General features: G+C 40.8%; 1 protein-coding gene across 1 annotated transcript; it reads right to left on the bottom strand.

The window, feature by feature from the left end:
* Positions 1 to 908: 908 nt before the first annotated feature.
* pitpnb (phosphatidylinositol transfer protein, beta) lies at positions 909 to 20,598 on the bottom strand. The gene is made up of 12 exons (XM_069673476.1): positions 20,568 to 20,598; positions 15,304 to 15,334; positions 14,185 to 14,330; positions 12,403 to 12,494; positions 12,186 to 12,193; positions 10,849 to 10,923; positions 10,372 to 10,455; positions 6,594 to 6,671; positions 6,397 to 6,501; positions 5,999 to 6,121; positions 5,561 to 5,647; positions 909 to 4,284 (listed from the first exon to the last, which is right to left on the bottom strand). Exons 1-11 carry the CDS (start codon positions 20,585 to 20,587, stop codon positions 5,600 to 5,602), a joined length of 810 nt encoding a protein of 269 aa, XP_069529577.1. The 5' UTR covers positions 20,588 to 20,598; the 3' UTR covers positions 909 to 4,284; positions 5,561 to 5,599.
* Between the last annotated feature and the right edge of the window lie 305 nt (positions 20,599 to 20,903).

The raw sequence follows: 20,903 nt of genomic DNA, 5'->3' as shown, positions 1-20,903 counted from the left end.
TAATATATTTTTATACTGTTTTTGTATGCCATGTACAGGTCTGAACACATGGTTTTCTTACCTGGATAATAGTAACATTTGATCACATTTTATTGTCCCTTAATGCTTTTACTTTTGACATACATTTAGGTATTAAGAAATATGTAAATATTATGTAGTGGGGAGTATGTTTAAACCCTGGTACTGCAACTTTCCCTTTGTTAAAGTGGAATGATTCATTCTGAATGTTTGCTTTAAGCACTTTAAATATATTCTAAATGCAGGCTATCTTACAAAATTAGGCAATGGGCTATTGCTACTTCTACTCAAGCTAAAGTACTAATGCTTGTACAGTTTATTTTTATGCTACTAGATACGTCACCCAATTGTAACTTGGATATATTTACTGACATCTGCAGTAGCTTAAGTTTATTTTTTTTATTGCTAAGCTGTTTTTTTTTTTGGCTTTTTGCCTTTATTTGATAGGAAAGCTGAAGAGAGACAGGAAGTGTGGGGAGTAGAGTGTGGGGGCTGACATGCACAGATGATTGGCAGGCCGGGAGTCGAGCCTGCGATCAGTGCGACGAGGACTGTAGCCTCTGTATATGGGGCGCCTGCTCTATTGACTGAGCTAAACCAGCGCCCCAGCTGTATTGTTTTTTATTGTAATGTTGCAAGTAATATTTAGTTTTTATTTTATTTTATGGCAAAATGTTTAAGGTCAGAAGAAAGGTCAATTTCAACTTTCAGTTTCAGTCACTTCATTCAGGAAAAACAAGTATTTCCAAAACCCTGAAGCCATTTTAATAAACTGTATGTTGAATGTGTGCGGTGAAGAGATCTGAAGTTCATAAGAAAAATGAAACTCTCAAGCCAAAAAGCAAATTACAAACACACAGAAAACATGAAACGCCACATTGATTCTCTTATTTGTTCAAATTTATTAGATATTCTGTTATGTTCCATTGTCTAGACCTTCGGTCACAGCGTGAAAGCTGTGAAAAAGAAAACAAAAGAGGAACTAATTGTAATACATTCACGACTAATTCCCCTGAATTTTGCCTTATCAGAAAAGAGAAAATTGAATACATTGTGAATCTTTGTCTTTCAAAAACAACAAAAGAAAACATAAAAGAAAGAAACAGTAGATTTTGCAAGTGCTTATTCATGATTACAATAAAGAAAAACAGTATTTTGGACTCCATCTGTTCCCTAAGCTTCTACCCCTCCCCTCACAGTCATCACTGGTAATGCTACGAAACTGAACATCACACAGTCTATTCTAGTCTACGGGGCGGCCGCTCGTCCCCATCAAACTCCGTCAGGCTTTTCACTCCTCATCGGGAATCTGAGGTCCAGCTGAATCCGGTTTGATGCTGAGGAGAAGCCGCCCTTTAAAAGGAATTCCCTTCTTGTCTGATGCAGTTCAAGAGCTTCTCAAAAAGCACCGATCAAACGGAGAAAATAAACCAAAGAACAGAAAAGGTAAAGAATAATAAAAAAAGAACGTGTTGAGCATGCAGATCCGAATCTTACTGAAGAGTATTAGGACCGGACATCAGGAGGACATTTATTTTGCATTTCGAGAATGAAGTTTAAATCGCAGGAAAAATACAAACAAATCAGAGGAGGCTGCAGTTTCAGTATCATCACCAGAGGCGGTTGTGGTTTTAGCATCTTGAATATAAAGAGGAAATGAGAATTAGGTTAAACTTTCAGTATTGGGGCCAAAAACAGAAGTTTGATCAGGATGAAGACTGATTTTGCATCTTGAGAATAAAGTTAAAATATCAAGAACAAAGTGAAATTTTAAGGTTGTTTTTTGTGGTTTTATTCTCTAAATGGTGTTTACATTATTTGAGCATGTTTTGGCCTCGCACAGATACAGAAAGTCAGACTTTATTCTTGACGTTTCAAAATTAGCTAACATTGAGACCATGTTCTCAACATGCAAAACAAACAAAACTGTCCACCGCTGATTTATTTTTTACCCCCTGAACTAATACTGAAAGTTCTACTTTGACTTTGTTCTTGAGAGGCAAGAAAATCTGTCCTCCGATTCTGTTGCTGAAAGCTCGACTTAATCCTAGACATCTTGACTTTATTCCCAAAATGCTAAATAACAACAAACAAAACGTCCTCCTCTCATTTCTCTCTCGTGCTCGGTCCTAACACTCTTCTGCAGAGTTGTTTTAGTGAATCTCTCCTCATGTATCGATGATAAAACGGACCCATGTCATGCTTGTACAGGTGTGAAACATGTCGCACAGAAACGTCCTGCAAAGTTTGTCTGTCTCCTAGCTGTACATTCATAAAGCATGGATGAGGTACGGTTAAACCATGGTGTCAGCGACGACAACACGTGTGGACAGTTTACATACACACACACTCACACACACACACACACACACACACTGCACTCTGTCCACAGAGCTGACATCACCGCTCTGACATTATAACTTACTTTAAGTTCGCAGTACAGTATTGTATGATAGACCTGACAACGCCTAGTAGCTGTGAATATCCCATTCAAGTCAGTGTTTGTATGTACAGTTTGTCCATTTCTATAATGGGCCTATTATAAAGTACACTTATAACTCTCTTTACCACACACAGATAGGTTACAACAAAACCTACACACTCATACCTGCTCGAATAAACAAAGCTGTGTAAACTGCACTAAGCAACGCCATGATCATAAAAAACATCACTAAATATTTTTACCTAGAGCCCGACAGGATCTGCATCACGCTCAAATCAAAGACGGCTGTGACAGATGGCTACGACCTCGAGGTTAAAGCGGCAAAACGAACAAAATGCAGGAAAGGAGCAGGATAGAGACGCCACCTGTTTCAGATCAAAGCTCGTACTACATCACCCGACACCACCTAAACCGCAGAGGTCAGAGTTTTCTCTTTGCTAAAGCGAGTTCATCCTTAAAACAGTCGAGAAAAGTCCAGACTGATCCACATTATAATTTCTTGTAGACGAAAAGCTTTAAAAAAATCTCTATAAATGGTGAAAGTAAAAACTACACACCCACAATGCTCGTCAACATCTGCCTGGACCCTTTTGCTCTGAGAGAAGAAGCGGTAGTTTGAGAGGAGGTATAAAAAAAGACTACCTGTGTTCATGCACGCAGCGACGCACAGACTCTCATCCACGTTTGTTTTTATAAAAGAAAAAAAGCTTCTGTGGAGGCCGTCCAGCTCGAGCCCCAGCAGAGGAGGAAGGACATGCAGCGGCAGCATGAGGCACGCTCGAAAAGAAGCCTCGCTATTAAGCTGAACGTTTCCATCTCAGTCCTTTAAGAGCGAAGGCAGTTTGATAACACAAACAAGCACACAGATGCACACGCTAACACACAGGTGTATTGTACAGACTCTCCTAGAGGGCGCCAACGAGCTCTCTGTGATCAACACTAACAATCCACTTGAGCGAAAGCTGCATTGCACAGACTGTACACATGCAATGACAGTTTATAGTGAGGAGTCGCTGTTGTTTCTCACATGCACTTGTGACAGAGGAGGAGGAGGGAGAGGAGACCTGGTGTCATGTAGAAAACGCGGGAAAACGATAGCAGAGGATTACCCATCATGCAATTTGCTCGACTCCAAAGTTAGGCATGGATTCGCCTCCAAATTAAAACGATAAAAAGAAAGGAAAACATCCCGACTAACTGCCAGACAGAGGGGAGGGTGAGACAAAGGGGGGAGGAGATCCAGACAAATGTATCAGGACAGATTATAGACGATACTGAGGGGGAGACGAGGAGTAAAGTAGAGACAGACAGTTATAATACAAGGAAAAGAGGGGAGATAAATGGTCCAATACCTGCTAAAGTCATCTTAAACCAATTGTTGGTGGGAACCTGTTTACCTAAAAACAACATTCTAATTAATTTAAAAGGCTTGACTTTCTGAGTCCCGGTTTACACACCTGAATAAAAACAAAGCCCATTGTAATAATCAACTAACAATTACATATCAGGCAAGTTACGTTCTGTGCAAAGAGTTTTTTTTTTCTTTTTATATGTATGCAAAACCATGTTTTATTTGTTTTCTGAGTGAACAGGAGGCGTGTGATTGGGGTAAGGATCTGTACAGTACTGTTAACCAATCGTGTCAAACCCCCCAATGAATCATGTGAGACAGAGGAGGAGAAGAGGGCGACGCCAGGGCCGCTTCCTCGTCTGGTGGTGGTGGTGGGCGTGTCTCTGATGACATCATCATGACAGGGTTTGGTTGATTTGCCTCATTGCTCATGAGCAGCACTGGTGCCTCGAATCGGACCTGTTTTACGCAGCTGGAGCAGAAAGAGAGGTTCAGTTTGGGGATTCAACAAGAGAGGGGTTTGAATCTGCGGAGCTGTGCACATGCAGGAAAACAAAGGGAAAACATCTCAGCAAGGTTAGTTTTCATCAAACATGAGCAGGAAAACAGAGTGAAGCATGCAAGACGAGAGAACAGGCTGCAAGAGAACGTTCAAATGTGAGAGAAAATAAAAAGCGTGAGTTAATGAGGAGCAGGAAGAAGGAGAACATGGCCCTGTTCTTCATTTGTGGTTAACCACGTTGATCTGTTTTTAGTTTACCTAACATAAAATCACAAATATTCACCGTTTACAGATTCTCAGAAGCTGCTGATTCTCTGCTTTTCTTGTTTTTCCATCTGGTAAAACGAGCTGCTTTTGCTTTTGTTCTTTTTGTCAGACAAAACAAAGAAATTTGATTTGGTCACTTCTGGGAAATTTTAACAACATTTTAACACTTTATTTTACATACCAGCAAAAAGTTTGTTTTTCAATGAGACATCAATTAGGATAAAAGGAATTGAGGAAGTGTAGTTTAGCGAGCTCCCCGACGTAAAACGCGTCGTCTTGCGGAGGTTTTCCAGGGCCCATTCGAGAAGCGGATAGCATCCCCCAAAGGCACAGAGCGAAATAGCATTTTCTTTCTACCATAATGGCATTAGCTCCCCGTGATAGCATGATAGGACTGAGGTTGAAAAATCGGCAAACTGGCCCTTTTTGTTTGGCAGCTATTTTAGACTTAATCTTAGTCTTCGGACAACAATGCTTTTTTAGTCATTTTTACCTTTTATAGTTTTAGTCGACGACAACTCAAAACATTTTAGTCATTTCAGTTTTAGTCAATAAAAAGTCATTTTCGTCAAAACGTTTTCTCACTTGAGAAAAAAAAGACTACTTTTAGCTCGTCAACATCTCGTCTTCGCCAGGAAAAAAGGTCGCTGACGAACATTTACCGACATTTATAATTTTGTAATGAAATTCACACTGACCTGCAGTCAAGACATGGCCTTACTTTAGATGAACAAATGAACAAATCAAGTGAAACGATAGCCTCATGGAAACAACAGGATTATTTGAGCTGTTAGCCTCTTTCAGTTAAACCACACTTGAAGAACAGGGCACGTTTAACACATTAAAGAAGAACAGAAGATCAGACTTTAAAGAACACTCAGGGGTGAAAAGATGGCACGCAAAAAGAACTGAAAACAAACAGATGAGTTAGACAGCAGTGTGGAGAATGATCCATGCAGCGACACCACCGCAGACTTACTCAGCCTGCCTCTAGTGTTTGACCTACAGCGACGGGCCTCTACTCGTCTGTCGCAGAGGTGCCTCGCACATCTCCCTTCTGACGCATCTGATGTGAGAGTCAGGAGTGAAAGGGTTAAAGCAGGGAAATTAAGAACGATGCGTCGTCTCCTGCCGTCCGCTCAAAACAGAACAATGATCATGTGTGCATTAATGGTTCAGTGAGGGCTCCTTGGCTTTTAGAACATCTGTAAATCACCAACAAGACACTACAGCTTTAAAAAGGAGGGGACTTTAAGCACTCTAAGCACCTAGACCAAGTACTTCCTAACTCTGGAAGCCTTTTTAAATCACATCTAAATGTCACTACAATGCAATCACAAAAAATACATGTTACAGAAATCTCTACAATGTCAGGACAGTCTGAGACAACTTGTTATGTTTCTGGTGATCTAATTACCTCCTCGAGCTCTTTTTGGGTCTCCTCTTCCATCCGCCTGATGTCCTCCATGGTCAAACCCACCCATCTGTCGATCCAGCAGAACAGCTGGCGGTGGAAGTTGGTGAAAATACGCTTTTCTTGCTGTGAAAAGAAATAAAATGAAACAGGTGGTTAGAGAGACATAACAGGCCGGACTCTCGTCTCTCGTCACCTTCAACCAGCAGAACAACAGCAGCAATGTTAAGACACAAATGTGAGGTTGCAGACACTCCAATTTTAAGTTTCTCAGAGCCATGTCGCCCTCTGCTGACCAAAACAGAAACAACACTGTGGCCATTGGCAGACACAAAAACATGCCAATGCTTCTGCAGGTGGTAGAAGACTGTAAGTATGTAAGACACATTGTGCATCATTACCCTGTGGATGAAGCCCTCCACTTTGGTCTGCAGACCCCACCATCTGAACTTGACGGTGACCAGTTTGTACGCACACATGTAGGGACAGTCTGTCTTCAGCTCGTTCTGTGAAGGAAGAAAGCAACAGTTCACAGATCTGACAGATAGACAGCAAACGGTACATGTCTGTGCTCTGTGTCACTGCGGTGGTCAGGTACCTTCCATTCAGGGCTGAGAGGGCCTCTGCCCGTCTTGGCAGAGTGGAAAAGAGCAGGATCTTCTTCTTGCTTATAGTCCTGGAAGAAAACAAAGGGAGACCAAACGTTAAGATGCTCTACCAGAGTCACAGCTGCTGCTTTCAGTGAGTCTGCACCGTCATTTGGACGACTGTGTCAACAGGTGGAAGTCTGGTGGACATCTTATTGTTTACGTTCAGGTTCTTAAACCACATTGCTTTGAAGAGAATTATCAACAGTCAGTAGGATTGTTTGCAGAGTTTCCACCTTACCCATGCCTATCCAAGTTAGGTATATAGTATTAAAAACACCTGCAGATGCGTCTCTGTAGCCCCTTTTACACTGCCAGTTCAAGGCGGGATTAGTACGCCTCTGTTATGTTCCGTCTTCTATGTAAAACGCATGGAGATGGAATGATGGGGCGAAGTCGTCCCGCCTCTGAGCCGGCATCGGAGGTAGTAACAGAGGCGAAACAGTGGTGAAACAGCGTCTGTGTGAGCAGCAGAGCCGGCATGTTGTAACATTGCGGTGTGTGTGTGTGTATTTGAAGCATGCGCCGTTTGTTGACACCACGTTTTTCTTCCGCAACTCCGGAACGCTGTGTAAAAACACACTGTGGCAGCTTAACGCCGGCTTTGCTTGGTTCAATGTAAAATGTTAAAGGCTGCATGGTGGCGGAGTTTCGTTACGGCGCTGAGGCGGAACCGCAGTGTAAAAAGGGTGAGTGTCTGGTGAGTAGGGGTAGAGCTGAAAAATCTGTTGATCTTCAGGCACCAGCTCCATCTTTGACATAGCTGACAGCCCTATAGAACTACAGGATACTTAAAGATATAATCTCAAAGATCTCAGTTGAGTTCTCTTGGGGGCACAGACGTCCCAGATAAACAGACGTCCACGGTTGGCTCTCTTTGTTACAGTTCCTCACTGACGCTCGCTTTCCTTTTCAGACTGTTTGCTTCATCTGAGCGTCGAGTTTGTTTCTTTTTCTTTGGATTTTCACTTCTTGTTGAAGTTGTATCTGTAGTCATCCATCTTTTCTTTGTTTGTTCAGCCATAGTAGATTACTGTTTACTCGCAACACTTGCAGAGACCGGAAAAGCAGCCGCTTAGCTCCGCCTACCCTCTCTGGCAGACCAACCACTGCTGGATATGGAAAACGCGTCACTAACTGGGCGCCGCTTGTGATTTTTTCCCGCAAATGTCACCACAGACACCCAGTCTGTAATAATACTATATACTGCAAACGCAAAGGCTTTCATCAGTGGGCCATCGGCTCAATCACTATTGTGTTACCTCATTCAGAGATAGATACAGACGTAACAGACATTTATTTACATGAAAATCTCGAGACGATTGTATGAAAACTAGATACCAAACTATGAAAAACATCACAATGGCATTGCAGAGGATGTAGAAGCAGCTTGCAGCTTCAGCCCTGCCGGTGCCTAAGAGGGACACACATCTGAATCGGCACAAGTTTGTATCAGAAAGCAGCAACCTCTGAGTTTTGTTCTCTGTGGCGTCACCTGTGGACACAACCTGTAAATGTTCTGGACCTCACTCGCAGAGATCCACACATCTACACCCCCCTTCCCCAAACCCCCAAATCCCAGCCCCCGAGCTCACGGCTCACTGTGCCGTCTTAATCCACGAGGACTGTTGGGAAAGAGTGGTGAATACCTGGAGCAGATGGACATTGAGATTACGCCCTGGCCTCAACACTGATCCACTTAAGTCATTATTGTTGATGAGCTAGTAGAAGAAATGTGGTTACAACTGTGACCAACCTCGATAGAGATGGCTTAATGGCTCCTTTAAGACGTTAAACCTCTGCCACCACGATGGTTCAGGTATTACTGAGTGACAGCCGCCCACGACGGACTAATGAGGTTTTAAAAGACGGCTGAAAGTTGAATTTATCAGCGCTCTCATGCTCTTTAACAAAGTACTAAACTGGATTCCTCACATAGACAGATATTAGTGTCATATCAAGATGAATGAATAGATCTCATAGACGCTGAAAAATGCAGCAGCTGCTGGACAGGATGGAAGTAGTAATGTGGGTTTACTGAGTCATTCACTGATAAATGTCATCTGATGAGTCTCAGTGGTTTAATTCACAGCTGAGGGAGACAGCTGGCTGAGTCAGCAGATACAGGCAGCATGGAAGAGTTTTTTGGTGTCAGAGTAAACGCAGGCAGGAAACTTGGAGGCAGTGAGCGGGCTGACAAACGTACGCATGCAGAACCAAATGAGGATATTGAGATTGCACTACATTAGTGCCAAACTGATGATACCATAGTCTTGTTCATCCTCTTAAAGGTATTTTCTAATGGTCATGGTGGCCATATTTTCTAACAGTGTAACATTTTTGTATAAATTCTATAAGAATATATAATATATAATATTTGTTTTATAAAGATGCAATAACAAATCAATTAGCTGTCAACTAATAATTAATCTGGGTCTGTGTCCACAAACACCGTTTCTCGCACTGGCAGCGCTTCTCACCGGCGCGTACTGTTGCTAGGTTACGAAAGTTTTCCGGTGGCACTTCCGCTTCCCTCGGCAGTGACCGTTAAGTCCGTTTAAATTGTTCTGTGGACATTTCACAAAGAAATCATAAAAACGATCGTGTTCTGGCGTTAGCCGCAGCTCTACACCTGGAAATTGTACCGACGAAAAACCGAAAAGATTAGCTTGTCCTCCGCCATTACTGTTGACAAAGTTGATATCTGAGGTCCCGCCCCTTCTTGATTTTGGTTGGTCGGTGAGGGAGAAGTGACATTGACGAGCGCGACGGTCCTCTAAATGTTGAAAGCAATTTTCAGTTGAGAGCGCTGTGAGAACAGCGACAAGAAGAAGCTGATGCCGAGGAGGTTTTTGCTACGTTTTTGAAAACACTGAGCTGCGTTGGTTTTGCCAGCAAAAACTAACAAGCGTTAGTTGTCACAGGCCCTAAATCCGTTTAGATCATTTTCATGATAAAAAAAAACACCAAACGCTCTGATTGTAGCTTCTTAAAAATATCGACAAAGCATAAATTATCATCACATTGTATTAGGTTTTGGCAAACAAATGTTTTTAACCATTCTCTGGCATTTTATAGAGCTGAAAGTATTTTAATAGAAAAGAATGAACAGATTCACTGTCGTTGAAAATCATCAATAGTTGCAGCTCCTAGTTTTAAAGGGATTGGTGTATTTCTTCCGTTTACCTTGTGGTGGCTGTTAGAAAATATATAATAATTAGCCCTTCATAAGTCCATCCTCTTTTCAGTCTGTGTTCCAATAACAGCTGAAGGAGCTTGGTACCCTGCAGAACTTCAGTCTGACCCCCCCCCCCCGTTCCTCTAGTGGTTAGCAAAATATGCTACATTCTGTGCTCCTCTATGTTAGAGAAACAGTTCAAACATGATGCTGGATGAACTTACTCTAAAATTCACTGAACAATCATCTGCCAGTCCCTTAAATTCACATTTACTTCCCGGTCATCCTCAAGCTTGGCATTTGAAATATTTTGTCCTCTTAAGCTACAGAGAGAGACGCTTGATGGGTGATGGGCGTAACAAGTATGCATAGATGAATAAAGCCTTTAGATGAGCCTGTATGGCCATGCTCCTCCTCAGGGTGGAGACATCCTGCTGCTAGCCAAACGTTGACCTGCTCAGGCTGTGTGTTCTCCAGTCACAACTGATCCACTCACATCTTTTAGAAAGAAACAGTTTAACCACAAAAAGGCCACTGGTTTAAAGACTCACCCCAGTTGCCACTTCGTCTTTGTTTGCGATATCTATGGGAACCACCTCCACAGTCCTCCACGTCTGCTCGTCCAGGTCATGGACCTGGATCAACAGAGAAAGACGAGCAGGTAAACCTGGGCTCAGGACAGACACACTTTGATTACACTTCGTTTACTTATTCAAATCTGTTTGAATCAAATGAGATTCAAATTTTAAAACCACACAGGTGACCGATAGCTTGGACCTTATTCTCCTGTACGTGCTTAAACGTATTCAGGTCAGTATAACCCTGAAGATGATGATGTCATCAGGGTTACCTCTGCCCATGCTCAAAGACTTATAACACAAAGGCTACATGAATTGCTGGGATGTACTTTGAAAGAAGCTTTTACGTTGCATAATGGGAAATGTAGGCTCAAGTGTTCTGGGGGTGTGTAGACTCATTAGTGTCTCAGAGTGCAGACATCTCGGCCTCTGCTGCTTCAGTTCACTTACATTTTCTACTGTTCCCATGTCAGGTTTGTGCCACGTCTCGATCTTTATCATAAAGTCATCCTTCATGTACTCGTTCTGAAAAAGCAGCAGAAAACAGATTTAAGAGGAGGCATAATAAATATTCAGCCTTAAGTTTAGAAAACATTTCAAGCTGTGACTGAAAAATCAGGTACGACTGCTCGACTGAACGCTGCCAAGTGCAGCTGATCTCAGGAAGCACAAACTCTGCAGAGAATTCCATGAATGGTGAAGAGATGTACTTAAAGCCTGCGGCTAAATCCAATTAACCAATCAGACTTTTGGACTGAAACAACACTAGTGATGCTGCACTGCTCAGCTCGCATCTATTTTTAACCCTACCAACAGTAGTAACACTCTCCATAAAGCTCAAACTACAAGGCCGGGTCACAGCAGCAGAAAAACAACGATTCATTTCAACAGAATTGCTGTTACGCGTAATTTAAGTTCACAAGGGCAAAGTTAATCTGTGCACACTACCGCGGCAAATTCAGATTTGTTGCACTTTGACTCGTAACAAAAGAAAGCCCTCATGACTGCGCTGGACTTTGAGGAGGAAGCTTTTGGTTAACCTCCTCGGTGGGGGCATGAACTGCTCCACAAAGAGGAACAGACACCTATTTAAAAGAACTGTCTCATAAGCAATCCCTGCAGAGCTTTTTCGCTCTTTAAAAACACTTCCATGAAGGAAACAACCCTGAGACCGAAATGAGAGCGGTTGGAAACCACGCAGAAACCAGAAATTAGGAAGAAAATCAGAGAGCCGCTGCTGTTGGCGAATTCCCAGTTTTTCACCACACAAAGTTCAGCTTAAACATAGATGGATTTGTTACAGGATAATAGCCGCAGCTAACGTTTACGAAGCATGACATCAACGTGACACAACCAAACGGACACAGAAAAATCACAGGATTGCGTGCGGACATTTTCAGGAGTTAATGACAAAAAGCGTCTCTGTTAAAATCAGTGGGATATTTAAAATCGATTCATTATAGATCGGGTCTGTCGTCCCGCAACAAGCAGCAAATCTGGAGACCAATCGTCCAAGCAAAGTTACACCCCTGAGGTGACTAATCAGAGAGGTTACAAAAAAGCAGGATGTAATAGAGTGTTTTTTTATGTACTTAAAAAACAGGGAAACAACCGTTCAAAAGGTGTAAAAAAAACTGGACTAAGATGGACTGCTTGGCAGAAAGCTTGCCAACTATCACTGTGAGAATTCACTACATCCTCATCCTCAAAAATCACACACACTTGGCAAAGACGAGCAGTTGGCGTGTGGCGTTAAAATGCTTTAAAAGGATTGAAACACAACTCACCGTCACAACTGCAGAGGACGGAGGGAGAAAGGAAATGAGAGACAAAATTAGAACACGTATAAAAAAAACACCACTTACATTTACAAAGACACACACACAGAGAGCTGTGACCACATGTAACTACGACCTTTCATGTTTAATTATCACATCATTTAAGTGTTGTAAAAATAAATACTTTGAAAGGTCTGAATGGATTTTCTCCTCAGGGTGAACTTACTCGTGCGACAGTATGGATAGGCGTTCCAAGCCTTTTCGTGAAAAACTAAAGCTCCCTCTGGTGCAATCATCTTCACGTACCCTGGGACTTTACTGCAGAGGGGAGAGAAAAACACGTCAGACAATCAGCTCCACACAACACGTCTGCAGCAGACCGTGTCCTGTGAAGAGACTTTTGACCTACTTTCCTAAAGAATAAAACAATTTGGCATCTTCAGAGCTCAAATTAAACCTTTTAGCATTTCTATGATTCAACTTATGAATTGTCCTTTTTATTGTAGTTGGTGCTTATCCAAAGGGCCAAAAGCTCCTGACCAGGAAACACCAACACCTATTTCCTCCAAAATCAAAGAACCACTCGAAGCATGCAGAGGGGGGGGCAAAATGAGAGGAAACACCTGACGACCGTTTGTCTGCAGAACCGCTTCATTCCTCCTTCACTCTGGAATCGCTTCTTCCCATAATAGTGTGTGATTAGTCTCAGGCTTGGTGAGGACGTCATGAATCTCCTCTTGAAATTGTTTGGCAGTTTGTATGGAGATGTTATTATGAAATACGGAGGACTTAATGCAGGATTGGCGTTTGTATGGTTCAGTAAAACGGCATCTTTTTTGGGGCAGATTAGTCATAAACGCCTGATGTCTCCCCTCGGATGCTGCCAGTTCACTTCCACCGACAGATTTAACAGCTGGCAACAGGCTGTTAAAGTTTCCTGTGATCCAAACAAGTCCAATGCCAGCTCCAGGTTCCATGTGCCAAACTCACTTATATTACTTGTTTGGTGCTTTGGCTGAAGCTGATAACAATAGGTATTTATAAACAGTAAGTAATTTTATCTAACTGGGTTGGGAAACTTGTATTTATGGCTTTTATAAAAGTGTTACCTTATTTATGTCGTACATACTGAGGTGATTGAAACTGCAACCGCTACTTCCTGCATGCACGGCACATATTGTTCAGTATTCAGCGAGGCTATAACCGTGCATGTGGGCTTAAAGCTTAAATACAGTATATTTAAATCTGGGACTTTTTTTTTTTTTCCTTCATCATTTTTTGGATCTAAACATTAATAGGTACAACAAAAGTTGCCCAAATAGATCGCTTCAGCTTGCAGCCACAAGAAGGATGCAATGGCTGCATTGTAACCTCTGCAGGCAAATGCACACACTCAAAGTAAGTCCAATATAAACTCTACTTTCACTACTGACAGGCCCAGATGTTATACTAAGTGTCTGAAAACATTACAGAAGGGATCCCTGCAGAGACAGACCTTTTTGTTTTAGGGTAAGATGCTTGTCTGATACCAGAAGCAGCCATTACATTGCTCTCTTTAACGCCACCAGACTCCATTGACAAAAACAGTAATTCTACCTCCAAGAACACAGGAGTTGCTGGTCCACTGCCTTGATCAGTTAGTTGGTTTGTGTTGCCTTCTATACAAATAGTCTTATATCTGAACTAACCTTTTCAAACACCAAACACACAAAACAACACAAACAAACAAACCGAACAAGGCAGCAGTAGACCAGCAACTCCTGTGTTATGGAAGGTAAAATTAGCGTTTTTGTCAATGGAGTCTGGTGGGGTTAAAGAAAGCAATTTAACGGCCGTGTCTGGGTTAAAAAAAAACAGGTTTCCCCTTTAAGAAAATCTTTTTTCGATTGTTGTTCCATTATTTTGTCGACCCACTGAACTAGTAAAATCTGTGTCATTTGATGGAAATGAGGTCAGACAGAAATACAAACATTTCTCTTAAAGGAGGTCACTCATTTCAGAGACTTGCCTCTTTAGATGGTATATTTTATGTGTGTATTGTCCCTTCTCCCCATCCTTCTCGTAAGGTTCGTTCTTCAGCACCTCGATGCCTTCTCCTCCGCCTGTCTCATTCTTGCTGGCCTCAGCCACAGAAAACAGCTGCCCTACTTGATACTGGGAGAAATGGAAAGGGAAAGATGATGCACGCTCAATATGCAGCTTTAAACTGCAGAGACACATTCTGACACTGGAAGCTGCAAAAGAAAGAGTGTTTAGGTCTACTCAAAAAGTCCTGACTTCTCTTTTGACTGTGTTTTATATATTTGAGGCTCTACAGGAGGTATATTCAGGTGTATGTTCACTAACAGGAGCCGTAGTTTTCCCTTGGTCCAGTGTTCCTGGATCCATTAAGGCGGCAGAGAGCTGTAAACTCAAACTAACCTTTTGTGGCTGAACTCACAAAAGCTACATTCATGTTTTTCTACAGTGAACATGAAAGACTTCCTGAGTCCTTTTCAAAATAAACGTGCCCTGACCGGCTTTGAAGGCAAAGTTTTGATATGGATTATTAACAGATTTAGACAGGATATTTGTGCTTATACAACTATTGAAGAAAACCTAAAGATAGCACAGTTTTGTGGCGTTAATTCTGCAGAAAACCCTCATTAAAAACCAAAAACACCCAGTTATCTCTCATAAAAACTAAAAGCTCTTACTGCCAGCCACAGCATTTTCCCCTTGCAGAGAAGGCTGTGTAACAAGGCCAATGTATGATGTCAGTGGGTACCACGGTGGGGTCTTGGCTCACTGAACCGAAAGTTGTCTGTTTTTGAGGCTACATGGAGCACAATTACATAAAAATGGGATTTCCATGAAGAAACAGACCACAGAGAGGTTACAGTTTTAAAGGCAGTGCTCACACAATCCACCACAATCCGCCTGTCACACCAATAACAGGCTAACAAAGACTTTTCTGTCCTAGCATGTGTCCTAGAAGAAACCCTGAGTGGATGAGCAATCTGTGTGCAGGAGGAAATCACACATAACTGGGACTAGTCTGTAGATGTAATAGAAAATATTTCAGGAAAACTTAGGAGGAATGGATCTAAAGGGTTCTAGGGTGGGGGAAGGACGTAATGATACTCACCTCCTCCACAGAGACTGGCAACACCACACGGCTGTTAGAGGAAAACAAGGGATGGGTGGGGCAGGAAACAAGGAGAGAGAAAGAAGTTAGACGCATTCGTGTGTAAACAGATACGTGAAATACTGACAAAGATGTTTAAATGTGACAGATTTGGAACAGTCAGTGGTTGAGTCTGAGCTTAAGTAACGCAAAGTTTGATGAAACTCTCCGAAGCTCCTGTGATTTTACAGAGCTTTAATTTCTACAGTTACAACAAATGCTTGAACAGCACAGATTTTGGATTTACAACGGGCATGAGTTTCATGACAAAGATAGAAAAGTTAACCATCTCTGAGGGAAATAAAAAATAAGTAAGAGAAGGAAATCTGTGTTAAAACTCTGCTTTCATCCCCAAACGTTTGTCACTTGTTTGTAGCTACATCCTAATTTTAAAGCATCAATAACTCCTTGTAATTTATTTCAGTAAAACAGAGACTTTGTAAGAGACAAACACAATAAAACACTTCGAGTAAGAGACGTGCTAATACGCTAAGAGACAAAGAGAGCAATATGTATCCCCCCCCAAAACATGCACCACAGCGCTCAGCACGAATGCTGCTTCGTTGTGTCGGGATCAATGAAAGAAAACAAGGTTTTTCCCCAACATAACGTGCTAGAATCAATGACATTAAGTAGCTCAAACTGCACTATAACCAGGGTTTCATTTTGCCTGGGTATAGATAAATATCACAGTTGAGTTCAGTTGTAATCCAGTGCGTAGGTTAGAGTAAAAGGTACTTTCACTTCTGTAGTTTCCTGTACCTCCTCTTCTTATCATTCAGATGCAGCACCCCACCCTTTATCCTGAACAGAAACTGATTGATGAAGCGGGCAGATGGGCAGAGCACGGGGTGAAAACATGCAGTAAGACCCCCTTAAGCAAGAGGTGCATAATGTAAACAACACGAACGATTATATAATGTGTTTGTAGCCAAGAGAATTAGAAGACAGAAAGAGAATAAACTATAAAACTGACATGTGAGTTTTAAGAGTATTATTCTACAGTGAAAACAAAACATTCAAATACTACTCATAACTTAAAAGCTGGAACAAGTATTCAACAGGACATAAATCAGGACTATTGAACTATGAATCGACTGGTTGTTAACTGTTAAATTAATCGCCCATTATTTTGATCAGGAATTAATTGGTTTGAGTATTTTTATGAGGCACAAAAGTAACATTTCTCTATTTTTTAGCTCCTTAAATGTGAATATTTTGTGTGTTTCTTTCCATCTTTGAGTTGTGAACAAAGTTTATATATATTCATTTAACTAGAAGTTTTTGCTTTGATTGTTTTTCATGTAAAGTGCCTTTGACTACCTTTTATGATTAATATTATTATTATTAAAACACAACATTTGTTCACTATTTTCTAACATTTCTTGAGCCACATATCTAAATCGATTACTACAGAAAATACTGGATCAGATAAATCGACAACACTTCTTGGTTTGATGTAAAGTCTGTTTTTCACACAATTAGGTTAGAAAATAATCATATCTGATACTGAAATTAGCCGTTAGCTGCACCAAGAAAACATCCCACACATCAGGTTTATTGCCAAGTAGGTTTACGTATACAAGGAATGTGTTTTGGTGATTTTGGTGCACAAGTATTCTAACAGAGCTAAAATTAAACCTCCTAGCTCATACGCCCATTCACCACCTATTATTTTTCTACACAAACAAAAGCTTTCACCACTTCATGGGCATATTTTTGGTGCTACAGTTTAAAATGGAAATAAATACAACAATAAATCAAATTCTGAGCGGCCCGTGCAGATTTTGGCTCTCAGTCGTGTAACTGGAGGAACAATGTTGCACAACTGGAAAAAACAAAGGGCAGAGCACTGTGTGTTTGTGGTTTTGGCTCGGACTGTAACAGAGAGAAATTGTGTTTTTGGCTCTGGCAGAAACGTTAAAAAAACAACAACCACTGCATGAGACTGAAGCAGATCAATCAGGCTCAGTGAGTGACCATATTACACTAGAGGTGTTGTAATCTTGTGCCATACAGAGCTGAGAGCTTTCAGTTCAGGTGAAAGCTTCACACCTGTTAATTTAACTGAATAGCTCAGATTAGCTTTCAGCATGGGATGAAAAATCAGTGAAAGCACAAGTGGCCTCCATTATTTACCCGTTTTATATTAACTGTAGTTCTATATGAGAGTGTCCCTCAAACGTATAGTAGCATTGGTTTGCTTTACCGGAATAATAAAAGTGAAAGATCTCTAATTGAAACCATTTCTGTTTTGCCTCAGTACGAGATCAAATGTGACCATGACAATCAAAAATTTGCGAACAAAAATGTTGTGAGGCTTTCTGAAAACGGATCCAGTTCTCTTCAGCATACATCCCGGTGTGTTAATGATTAATAAGTTATTGATTGATCACTGTGAAGAAATTGATCTTGCCGAGAAAGAGGCATTGTTTAAATCTTTGAGGGAAAAATGTGAAAAATATAATGTAGGCTAAGACGCAAAATCTCCTGAATTTTGCATCCTTAGCGTTCAGCTTCATGCATTAATTATATACCTAAAATAACTGTTTACACTCACTGAGACAGAGGAAAGCAACAGTGACAGCAGACAGAAGGTCTGCACTTTGTTGGATTATAAAGAACAAAACTGAAAGGCTGACCAGTCACAGTTTAAGCTGTCTTACAGTGCAGGTAACCTGCAGTCATGTAAGATCCAGAGTGAGAGCACTGTGTGCTTCTGCAGCATCACACACACCTGCAGCTCAGGTGCTGTGATGCTCAGACTCTGATTCTGAGTGATGGCTGCTTTCTTCTTTAATTTAATTAATCTAGCTTAAATGTATTAGTTGGTCGACAGAGAATGAATCCACTCATGTCCAATCAACATCTATTCACTGATAATAGCTGCACACATATGATGATATATTGATTTTATAACCATAAACAATCATCTGATATCTTTGGATCCTGGATAGCTGATCTTAATTGACGTTCCTGGACATACAGAAACCTAACAATTGATTGATTGATTTGTAATAACAATAACTGTTTGTTGCAACACTATAGCAGAAACATCATGTAATTTCAAACATACAATTAGTTGCAGATCTGGCACACCTGCATGTAAAGTGCAAGCATCTCTGTCAATCATAACCCATGTTGAGTTTCACAACAGTGATAAGAAAATCTCTCAGAATAGTTATGCAAGTGGTGAATTTTACAGTTCAGGTTAGAAGGTTAGGTTGGTTTTAAAATGTGTTTTATGGTAAAATATATGTAGGAGACTTTAAAGCTACAAATGCAAAAGATATAACGTTGGATTTGGTGCTGAACAGATCTGATTTTGGGGGGAATCACATGTAAACTCTGCATAAAGAAACTTAACAAGATTATAAATTACCATGAATTTGAATCTACATCTGGCAGTCAGAAACAAGCATTTAACCACCTCAGGATGGCATTTACTGCATGGCTTTTTATATAATATAGTGTTTCATTCAGGATGTAACGGTTAATAACACAACCACACAGAAACCATGACAGCGGTCTCTCCCAAATGCTGGATGTTACGCGTGTCTACATGGCTGCATGGAAATGAGTTAGCAACACTATGCTGAATGAACTCTTCACCTCCTCATTATAGAGAAATAAACATTTTCATCTCAGCTCAAGTGTTGTTCTGGGTTTGATTATATTATACATCTACAGTTTTATCTTATAGATAAAAAAGATGCCTGTTTTTTGAGTTGCAATATTTCAAACTGTTGTGAGAGTCGGAACATGCAGGGGCATGTTTTAAAGGGAGCATCTGTTGCATATTGATTCAATTGTAAGCAAGATAGTAAATATTGTCTTCTTTAAAACCAGAGTCGGGGAAGATTATACTTCATCCGCACAGCTAGATTGGCTTTCACTGTCTAGTAGAAGTGTATATCTTCTGACAAAGATCTTATCCATGTTATGTACTTTGTGTTATTGTTCTGGCTTTACCTCGTATAGTTTTATTATCATCTCTCATAGTCAAAGCACTAAGCTACTGTGTGAATAGTAGTGCAATACAAATAAGGCTTTCACTACTTTTATTACATGGCTTTGGATAAACAGAAATACACCGTGTGTGTTAAAGCTAGCTTCAGACAAATATTATTTCAAAGACGTATGTTTTGTTTTTTTTAAAAGGTGACACATGGTTTGCAAATGTTTACACCTCAGATCAAACAGTGATTTACGTTATTACTAGTGCTGAGTGTACACAAGGGAGGACAGGCGGGTGAGTTAACCTGTGTTAGCTTAACACTCCATGGCTACAACAGGTACCGTTGTAGAGAGCGGATATAGCTTAGCCACACACTAAAACCTAGCTTTTCTGTGATAAAAGGGGGATAAAAACGACCACTTTACATCTCCTATTCGACAGATTTATCGGCAGCATTCTTATCATGTTAAACAGGCAATTACACCCTCTAATATGTTGATATTAGCCGCCCAGTTAAAGAGCTAACTCTGTAATGCTAGCGCCAACAAAGTAACAGCAAAGTAGTTAGTCCTTCCATAACCTCATGCTAGCTTGAAGGGTACAACTGGTGTTTGGTAGCGGGGCTAATATTAACAAATAATTCCTATTTGAGTCTTTGTTACCGCTAAGGTTGAGTCTGCTACTCCAGCTTTAACTTAGCAGCTAGCTAGTGTTTGATGTGTGCTCTACAAATGAATACCGATAACAGAAAATTGACATGCTAGCAGCTAGCCAGCTAACTTAGCCTGCTAGCATTATTGGTAAATCCGACGGAGAAGGAACCTTAATCTGTCACTCACGGGACTAAAGCTTAACATTACGGCACTTCAGAGATATAACACCCTGCTAACTAGCTAGCATTTTTAACGTTGTTAATATGTCTCACTATCATATTAACTAACTGACTGTGCATTGTTTGTGTGTAATCAGTGCAGCCTTTTTATGTAACTCATATCCATTAAGAAGCTAATTATCCCCAGCTACAACTCAGATGCTAGCGTTAGCTTGCACTAGCAACGCCTAAAAAAGACCGGTGTGTACCGTTATCCACGTCCTGATCCACCCTGCTTAAAGCCGCCTTTTTACGGGCTACATGGCGATAAAATCAAGCCCACGACATCACTGAACAATACATACATGTTTACTCCTCATTAATAGTATCTCGGATTGATTAAATTGCCCCTTTAAATGCGCAAAAATACATTTTTAAAAAACATTCAAGACTCACTATTCCTTGATGAGCACCATCTTCGTCACCCGGGCTGCGCCTGCGCACTGGGAGTCGACACCAGATAGAATTATCAACAAGTTCGTTCCGCCCTCCTGGAAAAATCTGATTGGCTGAAAAATCCACACCATTCATTACACTGTCTCGTACACTGTTACACTATACAAACATGTTAATTTAAAAAGTTTGATTGGTAGATGTAATGATATCGATATAGTAAAATATATGAATTAAACATAGGGTATATTAGAGTATATTTACCTAAGGATACTTCAGGAAATATATTCACTGTGTATTTTTCAGTTTTTACTTTGTACTTTTAACCATCTATGTATA

The sequence above is a fragment of the Semicossyphus pulcher genome, unplaced genomic scaffold (genome assembly GCF_022749685.1).
Source record: "Semicossyphus pulcher isolate SPU_LCO1_2020_fin unplaced genomic scaffold, fSemPul1.0.p SCAF_22, whole genome shotgun sequence".
Lineage (NCBI taxonomy): Eukaryota > Metazoa > Chordata > Actinopteri > Labriformes > Labridae > Semicossyphus > Semicossyphus pulcher.
Note: the sequence above shows the minus strand (reverse complement) of the source record. Positions and strands in the feature narration are given on the sequence as shown.

Excerpts from the sequence above, each read along its gene's own strand:
- pitpnb (XM_069673476.1), bottom strand. The coding sequence starts at position 20,587 with ATGGTGCTCATCAAGGAATA. Across the intron at positions 15,335-20,567 it reads ATGGTGCTCATCAAGGAATA|CCGTGTGGTGTTGCCAGTCT; the intron begins GTGAGTCTTGAA and ends TTCCTCTAACAG. Across the intron at positions 5,648-5,998 it reads CCCAAAAAGAGCTCGAGGAG|ATGCGTCAGAAGGGAGATGT; the intron begins GTAATTAGATCA and ends CTCTCACATCAG.